This window comes from Enhydra lutris, unplaced genomic scaffold, assembly GCF_002288905.1.
Source record: "Enhydra lutris kenyoni isolate GAN:26980312 unplaced genomic scaffold, ASM228890v2 scaffoldscaffold45, whole genome shotgun sequence".
Lineage (NCBI taxonomy): Eukaryota > Metazoa > Chordata > Mammalia > Carnivora > Mustelidae > Enhydra > Enhydra lutris.
In genome coordinates this window covers 1,532,099-1,546,686 of record NW_019154129.1, presented here as the reverse complement: position 1 = coordinate 1,546,686, position 14,588 = coordinate 1,532,099, and the positions used below count along the sequence as shown (strand labels likewise).

Here is a 14,588-nt window from a genome sequence, read left to right as displayed (position 1 = left end):
AAAAAATAAAAATAAAAGACCCCTAGTAAGCCCAATAAAAAAATCATTAGGATGCGAAATATCAGCTTACTGATTAACAACCACAATACGACCCTACCTGCTCCCCCTGTATTTGTCTAGAGTAAGATTAACTAAATGTCACCACTTCCGCCTCTTAAAACTTTATTTAAATATGCCTCAGAAACACTCTCCTAGATATTTCAAAAGTCTGTTCTAGAACATTTATAAATTTACCAAAATGCTCAAGTACAGAAAACGTATGAGTATTTCACATAGAACAAGAAAGAGATTAAGATATGTTTTTCTGGAAATTCAAATACAAGTACACGTATATCTGAATTTATCAACCTTTTGTGCTTGTAGGGCAGCTTCCCGTTGTTGCCATCGTTTGTAAAGACCAAATAAGGGTGTGGCTCCATCCACCCACTGGATTAGTCCTGATCGTGTTCCCAGTGGCGTTACAGAATAGTGTCGGGCGTGGAAACGGGGTGTTTCCTGGCGGTTGATTGTAGCAAACATGGTATTCACAATAGACAGGAATTGCATTATTCTCTCATCCAGATGTAAATCTTCTAATCCTATGGAAACAAAATTTAAAGTAGCTACAGTGGTGACCAAATGGTGTGGGGATGGGCTTACAAATATATCACCCCTGGGTTTCCTATCAGTAACAGCAGCAGTCAAGAACTGAGAGCCAAGGAAGCATAACGGGAGCATGAGAGAACATTCCATTCAGTCACAAGGTATCAGACGCCAGCATTATTAGCTGTACCTCAGTTCTGTTTATATAGGCTCATAAGCAAAGAGAAGATAAGGAATAGAAAATCTTACTACATAGCCTCTAACCACTTCCATTCAAAAATCAGGAAAGATACAAGACAATCCAGGCTATTCACCTGGAACCAACCCCTCCCAGCACATTCATACACAAAGCATTCATAATCAAATTAAGGCTCTTCTTTTAAATCCTACCTTTGAAAAGATAAGGATAGCTCTTGCCATCTGACCCTAGAAAGAGAAGTTTCTTTGGCTTGGTTTTGGTAGGTAAGATGGTGATGGTTCCGCCCACACTGTGGATTGTGACAGTGTCTCTGGCTGACACTTCTCCAGGAAGAGCAATTTCAGTGTTTGTCATGGCAGCCAGCCATGGGCTGATTTCTTCCAGACGCAAGATATAACTTGCACGTTTCTGTGCTCTCTGTTGCAAACTCAGCATTATCTATATTTATAAGATGGGGAAAAACAGGTTTACATTATCACCACAACACTTACTTTCTTCCACATTCAATTTGGCATAAAAATAAACTTGAAATACCAATACAGATACCGCATATTGTAGTTCCTACATTTAATTTCATGCTGCATATTTGGGCCCTCCTGAGAGAGGAAATACTGTATGTATACTAATATGATCTAGGTGATTCCTACTTTGTTCAGACTTAGCTCTTCTTCTCTGTCCAAACAACCGATGCAATCATAACATGGAATGAAAGCACTGCTGTGATCACAAAATTCAGGGCTGGTAGCAAGCTAATTCCACACGTTAAGCTACGTTTTATCAATGCCAAAACAAATCAATTAAGTTCTTAAAATAGAGCAAAAGATAAAACTGACAGCTGCTGGGTGTCAAGTAGACACACCCTTAGTAGCCACTTGAAAAGCTGGTAACAATTTAGAGCTCTGACCATTTGAAGTGTGCAGAATTAACACCACAACCCCTTCTAATTACTCATAGGGAGTGGATCACATGTATAGTTTGTATCCCCACTTGTAGCTAACTTAATAATGTGCACCAGAATTAATTCTGAGCTCCACTTTCATGTGAGAAATGTTTTATCAATCCTCAATCCTCAGTGAGCTTTGTTCCATAAAAGGAAAAAGACAACTGGACACACCCCAAGTATTCACGGACAGGACACAATGGATAAACTGTAGCATCTTTCCAAGTTCAGCTGTATACAAAATATGGATGAATCATAAAAACCAAATGCTGACCCACCAATTACGTAATAAACACAGATATATATATACATATATATATATATATACACATACATACACATATATATACACACATATATATAAATACAAATACAGACCTATGTATATATATATATGATCTCATTTATATGAAGTTTAAAAACAGGCAGAAACTAAACAATACATCCCTTAGAAACACACCAATAAGTAACTTTTTTTTTTTTTTTTTTTAAGTATTCCTCTTATCTCTTCCTCTGGTTTTCTTAGTTTATTGAAAAGGAGACAAAGAAGCAGGAAACTGCTCTTGGAATGCAAGCAAACAAGTTTTGGCTAGGACTCATATAATAACCTTCATCCTTCACATTAGGGTTCTAGTCTTGTGCTTCTAGCAATTTACTACGAATTTAGTATTCTAGTTTCTTCTAGATTGCATTTACTAGTTAAAGTCAGATGTCCTCTTTGTTTCTACACTGTACCTTTTAATAGTTTTCTCATTGCTAAAGTAAGGAAATCAGGAGCAATAAAGTTAAGGGATAGAGAAAGAAGGGATAAAATAAGAAAAAGCTACAAGGTAATAAACAGGCTCCCTAAATAATGGTGCTGTTGCTCTACCAGATAAAAACCAAAGTAAATACAGACTAAGAGGACCAAAACATAAAAGGTAAGGATTCTCAGGTGCCTGGGTGGCTCAGTCGGTTACGTGTCAGCCTTCAGCTCAGGTCACAATCCCAGGATCCTCGGATCAAGTCCCACACATTGTGCGCTCTGCTCCATCAGAAGCCTGCTTCTCCTTCTCCCTCTGCCCCCTACTCCTACTTGCTCGCTCTCTCTAGTGCTCTCTCTCTAATAAATAAAATCTCAAGGAAAAAAAAAAAGACAAGGATTCTCAAATATTTAAATATGCTAATCATCCCACTGGCTAATCATGCCAATCAGCCTATGGAGAACTGATTTTTCAGTTACTTATAAATATTGATGTTGTTATAGGTGACTATTTGGTCTGTCAGAATCCCTAAGAAAGGCTACATAGGTACAAGATCAAATTTTATAATCTTTTATAAAGATAATAAAGCAAGTCATCAATATTTAGGTCAAGGCCAGACCCTTTCATTAACGACTTTATTACAGTATATCCTTCCCTAGTGTGAACGCTCTATACATAAAAGTTTGCTGCCCTAGGCCCATTTGCTCCCAAATTCTCAAAATGAAGAAAATACTTCTCCCCACATTTCTTAGAAATTGGTCATAAGCTGCCTTCCATGGACTACAAAATCTCACATTCCAAGTAAGGAGAGTCCCCATGTTTGAATTTTGTATCTCATATGGAATTTCCCATTTTTGTGGCATTCTTGAGATTTTTCTGTACCTCTTTAAATGGAATCCAGCTGCTTCCAGGCTTTGCAGGATTTGACGGTGTCTTCAGCTTTTCAAGAGCATTTTCAATTGCCTCACCATAGTTATCCTGAAACCACTTTTCATGAGGAGTTTCTGCAGGGGCTGCAGTGATGCTCCTTACATGCTCCAAAGCAAACACAATGGGCTTCATCAAAGCTGTGTGCTTTTCCCGCATGATTGCAATTTTCTCTTCCCTGACCAAGAAGACATCAAGAGTTTTACAAACATGGAACAGTTTAAATACAACTACTGTTAAGTAAACAGTATAAAAGAATAAACCAAAATAAATAAAATAATAGCACAATAACTTATAAACACAGCATTGTAGGGGTGCCTGAGTGGCTCAGTGGATTGAGCCTCTGCCTTCAGCTCAGGTCATGGTCTCGGGGTCCTGGGATCGAGCCCCACATCAGGCTCTCTGCTCAGTGGGGAGCCTGCTTCCTCCTCTCTCTCTCTGCCTGCCTCTCTGCCTACTTGTGATCTCTCTCTCTGTCAAATAAATAAATAAAATCTTTAAAAAAAAAAATAAAATAAAATAAACACAGCATTGTAAAAATGTCCAGCCCACAAAAAGGCAGCTTTTAAATACCTGGCACTGGGAAAACTGGGTATCCACTCACAAAAGAATGAAGTCAGACCCTTACCTTCTTTACACTATTATGTAAAAAAAAAAAATAACCCAAAATGGATCAAAGACCTTAAGACCTAAAACTCTCAGAAAAAAATGTATGGGAAATGCTTCTGGACACTGGATTTGGCAATGACTTCTTGGATATGGCACAAAGCATGGGCAATAAAAGAAAAAGTACAGAAAAATGAGGTTAATACATCAAATTCAACTTCCATGCAACAGAAGACACTATTAGGGGCACCTGGGTGGCTCAGTGGGTTAAGCCTCTGCCTTCAGCTCAGGTCATGATCCCAGGGTCCTGGGATCAAGCCAGACCTCGGGCTCTCTGCTCAGCGGGGAGCCTGCTTTGTCTTCTCTCTCTGCCTGCCTCTCTGCCTACTTGTGATCTCTCTGTCAAGTAAGTAAATAAAATCTTTAAAAAAAAAAAAAAAAAAAAAAAAAGAGGGGCGCCTGGGTGGCTCAGTGGGTTAAAGCCTCTGCCTTTGGTTCAGGTCATGATCTCAGAGTCCTGGGATCGAGCCCCACATCGGGCTCTCTGCTCAGCGGGGAGCCTGCTTCCTCCTCTCTCTCTGCCTACTTGTGGTCTCTGTCAAATAAATAAATAAAATCTTAAAAAAAAAAAAAAAGACATTATTAAGAGAGTTAAAAGAATGCATGAAATGGGAAAAAATATTTGCAAATCATTGATCTGAAAAAGGGGTTAATATCCAGAATACAGAGCAAACTCCTAAATCAACAACAACGAAACCTCCACAAACAACCCAATTCAAATATGGGGAAAAGACTTGAATAGACATTTCATTTAAGAAAATATTCCCATGATCAAAAGGCACAGAGAAAGAAGCTCAACATCATTAGTCATTAGAGAAATGCAAGTCAAAATCACAATGAGCTATCACTTCACATCCATTAGGATGCCTACTATATTAAAAAATAAATAACAAATACTGGCAAGGATATGGAGAAACTGGAACACTCATGCACTTTTGGTGGGAACGTAAACTGGTGCAGAAAAACCATTTGGTTGTTCCTCCAAGTTAACAACAGAGTAACAATATGACCCAGGCAAATCTACTGGATCATATACAAAATAATTGAAAACAGGGGGTCAAACAGACACTTGTACACCAAAGTTCACAGAAACACCATTCTCAATAGCCAAAAGGTAAGAGCAACCCAACGTCCGTCGACAGACAATTGCTAAACAGAAGGTGGAAGACGCATACAATGGAGTATCACTCGGTGCTAAAAGGAAGGAAATTGTCATATGTATTACAACATGCATGAACCTTCAAAACATGCCAAGTGAAACAGGCCCGACACAAAGGGACAAGTACCTTTGACTCCACTTACATGGGGTACTCAGAGTAGTCAAATTCAGAGACAAAAAGTAGAATAGCAATAAAGAGGCGCTAGGGTTAAGGGGCAATGGACAGTTAATGTTTAGTGGGTATAAAGCTTATGTTTGGGATGAACACATTCCTGAAATAAACAGAAGTGATGGTTGCACAACACTATACATATATTTAATGCGACTGAACTATACACTTAAAATTGGTTAAAATAACAAATTTTATGTTTTGTATATTTTACATTAAAAAGGGGCTTGGGGGCAGCTTCATCTTCAGAATAGAAGTGTACAAAAACATACTTGCGTAAGGTGTTGTTGTTCTGGACTCTCTTCACCTCATCTTCCAGCTGCTGGATCCGTCTCAGGACATACATGTGTTGCTGTAATAGAACTCCCAGCCAGAGCTCATCCCAGAGGACAGTGACCCTGCGCAGCTCCGCCACAAGCATCTGAACCTGCACACACAGCACATCCAGATATGTTCATCTACAAGTTCATATCCAGCAGTCTTGCCAACACTAGAAATTATAAGTTCTGTGTGTGCATCTTTTGTTCAATATACGATCAGAGAACCTTGACTTGTGATTCTATAAATACAGATTTATAAAACCAATCCTGCATTGTAAAGCCAATTTCAATTATTCTAAAAGCCTTTTTGTTCTTCAGGTATTTTTTCCACGTTTTGTTTAGGTTGTTTCTTAGGGGAGGGGGAAATGTAATAAAAATTGTTTAAAGGGGCGCCTGGGTGGCTCAGTGGGTTAAAGCCTCTGCCTTCGGCTCAGGTCATGATCCCAGGGTCCTGGGATCGAGCCCCACATGGGGCTCTCTGCTCAGCAGGGAGCCTGCTTCTCCCTCTCTCTCTGCCTACTTGTAATCTGTGTCTGTCAAATAAATAAATAAAATCTTTAAAAAAAAAATTGTTTAAAAACATACAAATTGTGCTTTATACCTGTAACACCATAGTGGGATTTGCAGAGGACAGCTTATCCACAATTTTGCTGTAGCAATCCTGCATCATGGCTTGGTCTTCATTCAATCCACTTTTAGGTTCATCCTTATTGCTATCCTGAGAAGCAGGAGGGCTCCCTCCCTCACATTCAGAAACCAGCAACTCTTCTCCTTGAATATTGCCAAGCAAAGTTGGAATTGCAGAGGAAAACTTATTTCCTATAAGAAAATGGAAGAATTAGGTAGGCTTTGGATGTTTCCCCTATGTGCGTATGTTGAGTTAAGGAAAACATTGGTAATCTATTCAACTCCAGAGCACTCACTTAACTAATTTGCTTTTCATGCATTAAATTAACCAAAGATCATGGACAGTCTCCCTTGCCACAGGTAAGCTTTTATACTTATATTATAAGCAAATGGAAGACAATGGATAAATAAATAAATAAATAAATAATTCTCAACAAATTAAGAAAGCGTCTTCTCACAGCCAGAACCTAAAGCTTGGTTTGTTTCATCCTTATCTACCATTTACTCAGCTCATTGGTGAACCTGAGAGCACTGGCACAGTTTTTCTAAGCCTAAATGGGTTACTGTGAGAATGAAGGGCATGTGTAAAGCACATGCCCTAGTCCTGGACACAGCAGTAACTACCTCAATAAATGACAATTATTATTATTACTGAAAAAACCACAAACTCCATCAACTCTGTAAGAGAGAGCTGAAAAAAATTTACCTAACAGACATTATCTGCAGAATAGTTTATACTTAACGTAGCAGTATTTTAATATTCCATACCTGAAGCCTGCGACTCAGTACTAAGTGATATGGTACCCACTATTGCAGGGTACAATATGAGATGTGGGGAATCTTGAGCCACTCGGCAGAGAAGGTTACAAATACTCTGGCGCACATATACTTCGGGATGGTTTAAGCGTGAGAAAAGCTGTGGGATAATTCCTTCAGGATAAGAAAGAAGGATAAAGTTATTAAAAACTGTCAACACAGTAGATGCAAAAGCATAAAACCTGATGCGTGTCAGTATCAGTTCTAAGGGCCTCAAATTTCTCCCTGTGATAACAAAGAACCCTAACAATAGTTCTTGATTTGCAAGTCTGGTTAGAGTACAGAGCTATAATCAAAATGCAGAGCAATTCAACAATGTTCTGGCAAACTGTATTTTCTATGAATGCCTGTAAAGACAGATAATTTTTAACAAAGGGCATACAACAATTTTTGGAACTTATTTTCACCACGGTCTCCAAAATTCATTTTGTATCCATTAACGCTCCTGTCAACCTTCTAGTTCTCTGAAAGGTAGGAGAGGAGAGTATGTAACGTGCAGTTCCTGGTGTCCTATGAACTAATGTAGGTACTCTATAACACATTAAAATAATAAAGAAACTGCTATTTTTTTTATTGTCTTATGTATCCTACCCAGAAATAATTGTTCCTGAAACCTTTTATTCAGACCATTACCTCTCCACGGAGCAGTAGGTGTTGTTTCCAAGCCATGTTCCAGATACTGCCTGAGCTCGCCGGCATGCTTAACGAGCAACCTGAGCAAACGCAGTGTGGCCATCACGATCACATCATCAGTGCTCTGCTCTGCTCTGTGACTCAAATGTAGCCTGGGGTCATCTTCATCTAAAGGAATCTAAGGGGGAAAGGTGAAAGGCAGAAATAAGAATACTGTTTTCGTCTGCTAGGAAGGAAATGTCAAATACATTCTCTTAGACCCCAACGTCGTGCTACCCACCTGACCAGCATTAAGTTTAAGGAAAGTAAAATAAGCACTGCAAGACAGCTTGTACAGGCTGAAGATTCTATCTACGACCTTTCTCCATACTTTGATAACTCCTTCTGTCGCACTTTCATCAAGTTCTGAAAGCCACGGGCAGCTTGAAATTAACTGACGCCAGATAACATCAACCATGTCATCTTCCTCATTATCTTCACCTTCTGTTATCTGAAGCGTTATATCTTCATCCTGAAGAAAATTTGGGCATAAAATGCTACCTTTTTTAAAGCAAACAGAAAGGGGGGGAGGGGGTACATGACTTTCCTATCCTATGAAAGCATTTTTCTTGCTTAGGAAAATTAAATTATTTCATTTAGTTTCACACAAGCTAAATTAATATCATTATGCTCCTCTGTAGGATATATTTACTAAAGTAGCTAATGAAGGATTTCAGACTTTGTTTTTTGGTACTTTAAATGCTTCTTAGTTACAATACAGTATTCTGCCTGCAGAACATTAAATGAATCTGTTCAAAAGCTTGAGGCTTGAATGTATACCAAATTCACTCACAACAGCCTTTACTCTCTTTACAGTAATGGGCACATACACAATGCCAGCTCTAGAGGACACCGATACATGCTGGTCTAGAGCAAGATGAGTCAGTACAGTTTAGCCTATGAAATAAAATCCAAACTTTTAAAGTCTATTTAAAAACTCAATAGCTCTAACATTCTGGAATTAACAGAACTCTGACCTGAGAGAGAATAAATCCTACAGCTCATTTAGTCTACTAGTTGTCAACTCTGGCTATGAATGATAATCACCTAGTAAGCTTAAATACATACACCCACGTCCACACTCAGTACCTGGGGTGGTATTCAGGCACTAATGTGCTTTAAAAGGTCCCAAGCTAGTGTTAAGAACCTAATTTCTGATCAAAACAATAATTAAAAGAGAAATTTAATTCACATAAAATAAATTTCACCTACTGTAACAGGACCTTAAGGAAATGATTTCTCAAGGTATTACATTCTCCTTAGAAAAGTATCATAACTCACTTTCATCTTAAAACTCCAAGTTTTGATTTGTAACAGTAGCTGCCTAAACTCCATTCAACATGTAATCAAGTATATGTGATCAACCTCTTCAAATTCAATAATTTTTTTTTAAAGAGTTGATTTATTTGTCAGAGAGAGAGAGAACAAGCAGGGGGAGTGGCAGGCATAGGGAGAAGCAGGCTCCCCGCTGAACAAGGAGCCTGACGTGCGACTCGATTCTAGGAACCAAGGATCATGACATGAGCGTAAGGCAGATGCCCAACTGACTGAGCCACCCAGGTGTCCCCAAAATCAATGAATTAAAAAAGTGATCTTGACACCATTTCTCCCAAACACTATATGATGTTTTCCTTGCCTGAATCCCCGCTGGCCGACACACAGCCTGTCCAAGAATACCAAATATTCTCTCTTTTTCTTCTTCAGTTATAGTGTCTGGAAGCAGATTCTGAACTTCAGATTTTTCTCTAGGCAGCAGACGAACACCTTCTCCCTGACTATAAAAATAAACAAGTCACTGGTTCCAGCTACCAACACTTGTCATGTGAAGCTACCAAAACATGTCAGCAGACATTTCAAATCTCTATCTTGCAATGTATTAAATAAATTACACATTTCAACATACATACCTAGCATTATCAACCACCTTTCTGCCCCACCTGTAAGCCCAACTAGCCAGCGCTGCCCAGGATTTGGCTACTTCGGGCGCCTGTACTGAAGACAGGTGATACAACTGTCCCAAAATGAAGTCAGGTTCTCCAACTCCAATATGCACTGCCATAATGGGAAAAAAAAAAAAAAAGAAAAAAGAAAGGACTCAGCAATGTTACATTCATAAATTTCAAATGGCATTCCTACCAACATTTTAGAATTTTATTATCTGTAAGCTATCTCTAAGTCCCAGAATATTACAGTACAAAATTTGATCCAAGAACACATCTTTATTATGCTTTCCTCAAAGGCTAATATATTAAAATCATCACTCAGCTTTGCAAGGCAGCTTAAATTATCACCATGTAAACCACATAAATATCTTTCATGACACTGAACCTTATATAAAACAGTTCAGGCATCACATGTGTTGTACAACGTCTTAAATTCTAGTTATGACTGGCTCTTTCCTTGCGATTAGGTTAAGTCTGAACATTCTGGCAAAAATAATATATAGGTGATCACTACACAATCTCACTCAGTCAGAAATTCATGAGGTAAATATCTTTATTCACAGTTTAGGAGTGAAGAAACCATCTGCTATAATGCCATTTGCCAATATAAGATTTATAATAATCACAGGACACATCCCTTATGAATATCAAGACTGTAAATTACATAGATTATAATTATTTTATAAGACTAACCTAAGTAATTAAAATCCTAGGCTTCATAAAAACCAAAATCAAAGTACATTCTCATCAACAAAGAGGTTACCTATCTCCCACTCTGTAAAACCTGAACAGAACAGACACTCCAACACTGAATGAACTACCCTATTTGTCAAGTACTCTTCTATTACTACCACCAGTGTTGGAATGTGAAACTTTCATCTTTGCTAGAGTTTCTGTGCTCTACCAGCCAAGGAGACCACAGGCAACTACTGTGTACCTTTCTGGCTCTTTCCAGTGTGAGGAGGAACTCAGGTATCTGCAGTCAGACTTTCTTGCCGGCAAAAACATCTAAGTCCATAAAAGCACTGTGGCTTGGGAAAAGCCTGTGGAGCAGTTAGGTGACCTCCACAGTGGCATTAGACACTAAACAAATGTGTTTTAGTTACTTCCAGACAGTATAATATATTAAATTTCCATGCAAACAATTTTTGTGGCAAATTATGGCCAGCATAACATTATAAACTTTAAAAGAGTGGAGAAGTAACTTCTAAAGCTGGTATTTCAAAGCTAATAAAATAAAGAACTCCTACCTGTAGATTCACTCTCAATCCGAGGATACTCTTCTTCCATGGTATTAACAGATGGCAGTTCTATTAAGGCAAGTATGTTTTTAGACAGAGTAGAAAGACCTGTGAAGTTCTGCTGTTGCTGAGCTCTGTAAACCTGTTTCAGCTGTCCTGAAATTTCTTTCCATTCTGCCTGGATCCATTTAGCCAGTGTCAGGATTGACTTAGCAACTGCATATTCAGCTTTGGCAGACTTGCAGAAAGATATGGCACAAGAACTCAACATTTCCATTGCATGTGTTGACTGGCCTACAGAAAACCAAAAACCAGCCCTTAGAAGCCTTATCTGCAATTAACAGTATTTCAGGGTAAAGTAACATTGTAAATTCAGTGGTAATCAATGATCTCTAGGAACATTACTTTGATACACTATAACAAAATCACCTTTTTCTAAAGCACCGAATTACAAAGGTTATATATTGATTACAGGTAATTTACTATTCAAGATCCAAATATTCTGCCACAGCTGAAAAAAAAAAATCTTTTCTTTTATTGCCTTACATCATACACATTTCATACACAGGATTTTCATTTTAGTCATACATTAAGCACAATTCATTTTACTAACCTGCTGTATATAGCAATTTGGTTTTTTCGATATCAAGTTCAGGCCCCCATTTTTCATCCACTTGACCTTGAGTTGATAGTTTTTTAAAATGCTGGACTAAATCCTGTGCAGTAGTAGTCTTTCCCAGCTGAACCTCACTACACTGTGCCAGCAGTCTTGTTGCAAGTGACACATTGCCTCGTTTTCTAGCAAATTTTGCTGCTGTTAGACCTAATTCCATGAGATGGCTTCTAATTGGAACGGTTTGTTCTGGAGAGGGGGAAAAAATGTTGCATTAGTCCTTGACTGCTCTACCTAGACTGCATGGAAACATGGCCAAAAGTTCTTCCCCAGCCATTTTCCCTTCCCTACCAAATCCCTAAATAAAGATAACCCATTTTTCGTTATCTTTAAATCCCTAGTAGCTAGCACACAGCTTGGCATACAATAAACAGTACTTTTGTTGAAATAAACGTAAGCAAATGATGAAGCAGACAAAAAATCATTCACTGTAAGAAATTTGTTTTTCAGTTACTAGATCTTCTAACTAAAGAGCATAAGCCAAAGTGTGGGGAAAAAGCTAGAGCATCTCCCTCTTGTTGTGGAAGTACCCTCTGCCCTCCTCTCATGCCATTCTCTTGGGAGAATTTCTGAAGAATCCTTCGTCTCCTTCTCATCCGCTACCCATCCATTAAAACTCGTGGTCCTCAGGGTCAGTCCTAGGCTCTCTACTCTTCCCACTCCGCATATTCTCCCTGGACAGTATCATCTGTTCCTGTAGCTTCAATTACCATATGAATGCTGATGACTCCTGAATCTTTATCTCTAGCCAGACCTGACATCTGAGTCCCATCTGCCTACCAGTCCACCTACACTCAGGTATTTAAAGGACACTTTTTACCTGTGTCAAGTGGAATCCATTTTCTACCACCCTCCAAACCTTGTACTTCCTTCTGTTATTCCTTTCTCAAGGCAAGGCACATGATCCACCTGGCTACCTAAGCAGGTGCCTGCCAGTCATCTTAAGACTCTACCTGCAGCCTTCATATCATATCGTATCTATTTTTTTTCTCTCCTTACTGCCACTACCTTGGGTACCTTTAGCAGGAATTTAAGCCTAGCTGGACCCTCTGACGCCTAAGCGTTATCCTCTTCTAGTTCATTCTCCAACTTTCAACTATAATCATCTTACACAAAGCTAAATCTTTAACACTTAACTTCCCTTTGATGGCTTCCCACTGCCCCTCTGACAAAACCCCAACTCCCGAATTTGCCTTGAAAGGCACTGATGCCTTCCATTTCATTCCAGTCTCAATCTCCTTCTACTTCCTCTCTTCCCACTCTCCCTTAGGCAAACTGTCACCTCAGAATCCTTCATTATTGCCTGCTGGCCTTCGCATGTTGGTTTCCAACCAGTCTACTGCCTTCCATCTCATCCTTACCTCCCTCAAGAACCAGCTTAAATGTTCCTTCCTCCTCAAATCCTGTTCTGACTGATCCCTAGGACTAAATTCGTACCCTCGTTGTATGTTCACCATGTACATGCACTTCCACTCAGCACACCATACTGCTGTCCCTTTTTTGAGTTCAGTTTTCCCTGCTAGACTCTAGAATCACTGTGGTCCCTGGAATGCAGAAAACAGGCTTGTCTTGTTCACCGTTACATCACAACTTCGAACACATACCTCATAAGCACGTGCTGAAGAAGTGGAAAAAAAGCGAGGAGTGGAATTGTGTCTCCAAATAAAACCACTGGGTTACTGACTTGGTATTACCAATTTTAAAACTTGTTCAATAAGGGAAGGACGAGGAAAAAAGATATCTGTAGTCCTGTTATACACCATCCTCTGTGCTGGGGCCTTTATATGCCTTGCCTCATTTCCTATAATCCTTAAAAGAATCTCCTGAGCAAGGCAATATCCTCAACTGAAGAGGAAAGTGCCTCTGAAATTTAATGACTTGCCCTAAGGTCCTTCCATTTGCAAATGCTGGGCTAACAATCCAACCAAGGGTATATGGCAAGGAGGGTCCAGGTGAGTCACAGTTCCCACTAATCACTGGGCAATCCCAAGTCCCTACGCCAACAAAACTTTACTTGAAATTTAATACACAAATATATTAAGCTTAGCTACTTTTCAACTAACATTCTATAGAATTCTGTCAATTTTTCCATTTTCAAGCAATAAAATAAATTGCTAGCATCCCTTTAACATGACATTTCTTTCTTAAAAATGAGACCTACAAAATCAATTAATCAATAAATCCTACTTACAAAAGAGAGAGACCTACTAATATTTATACAAGTACTACTTCTCTTTCATTTGGAGTGTTTAAAAACTTAACATTCACAGTACATTGTATCTGACAAAAAATTTGTATCCAGAACAAACAAGTCTATGACTTGATTAAAAATGGGCAAGATGGAAACACTTAACAAAGTAAGATATACAATGGTCACCATGCAAAAAATGCTTAATCTCATTAATCACCAGGGAAATGCAAATAAAACCACAATGAGGTACTACTATTATACACTGGTGCCAGTGACTAAAATTAAAGACCAGCACTACCAAGGATGTAGATGTCAGAAGAAATATCCAAACACTTTCTAAGAAAATGCCAAACTATTTTTAACGTTAAACTATATGACCCAACAATTCTACTCGGAGGCATTTACTCAAGAGAAACACAAATATACGTCCACTCAGAGACCTGTACATGAACTTCACAGCAGCTTTATACAGTAGTCTAAATTTTAAAATAAACAACTCCAATATCCACCAAAAGACCCAGAGATAAATTATGGTATATCCACAAAATGCACAGTACTCAACGACGACAGGAAGGATCATAGTACTGCTACACAAAACATAGGGGAACCTTAAAAATAAAATGCTGAACCAGAGAAGCCAGACACAAGAGAGTTGCATGATTCCATTTATATAAAACATTAGTAAAGACACATCTAATCTAAAGTGACAGAGAACAAATC

General features: G+C 38.7%; 1 protein-coding gene across 4 annotated transcripts in view; it reads right to left on the bottom strand.

Moving 5' to 3' along the window:
• LOC111156104 (SMG1, nonsense mediated mRNA decay associated PI3K related kinase) overlaps positions 1 to 14,588 on the bottom strand; it is a 107,810-nt gene that overhangs the window by 27,939 nt on the left and 65,283 nt on the right. For all 4 annotated transcript variants that reach the window (XM_022516717.1, XM_022516718.1, XM_022516719.1 and 1 more), the window contains 12 exons: positions 11,618 to 11,866; positions 11,014 to 11,298; positions 9,728 to 9,872; positions 9,457 to 9,595; positions 8,062 to 8,292; positions 7,782 to 7,959; positions 7,101 to 7,262; positions 6,307 to 6,524; positions 5,658 to 5,812; positions 3,347 to 3,569; positions 973 to 1,219; positions 349 to 578 (listed from right to left, as the gene is read on the bottom strand). In XM_022516717.1, coding sequence (XP_022372425.1) covers positions 349 to 578; positions 973 to 1,219; positions 3,347 to 3,569; positions 5,658 to 5,812; positions 6,307 to 6,524; positions 7,101 to 7,262; positions 7,782 to 7,959; positions 8,062 to 8,292; positions 9,457 to 9,595; positions 9,728 to 9,872; positions 11,014 to 11,298; positions 11,618 to 11,866 — 2,462 coding nt within the window. The remainder of the gene's footprint in view (positions 1 to 348; positions 579 to 972; positions 1,220 to 3,346; positions 3,570 to 5,657; positions 5,813 to 6,306; positions 6,525 to 7,100; positions 7,263 to 7,781; positions 7,960 to 8,061; positions 8,293 to 9,456; positions 9,596 to 9,727; positions 9,873 to 11,013; positions 11,299 to 11,617; positions 11,867 to 14,588) is intronic.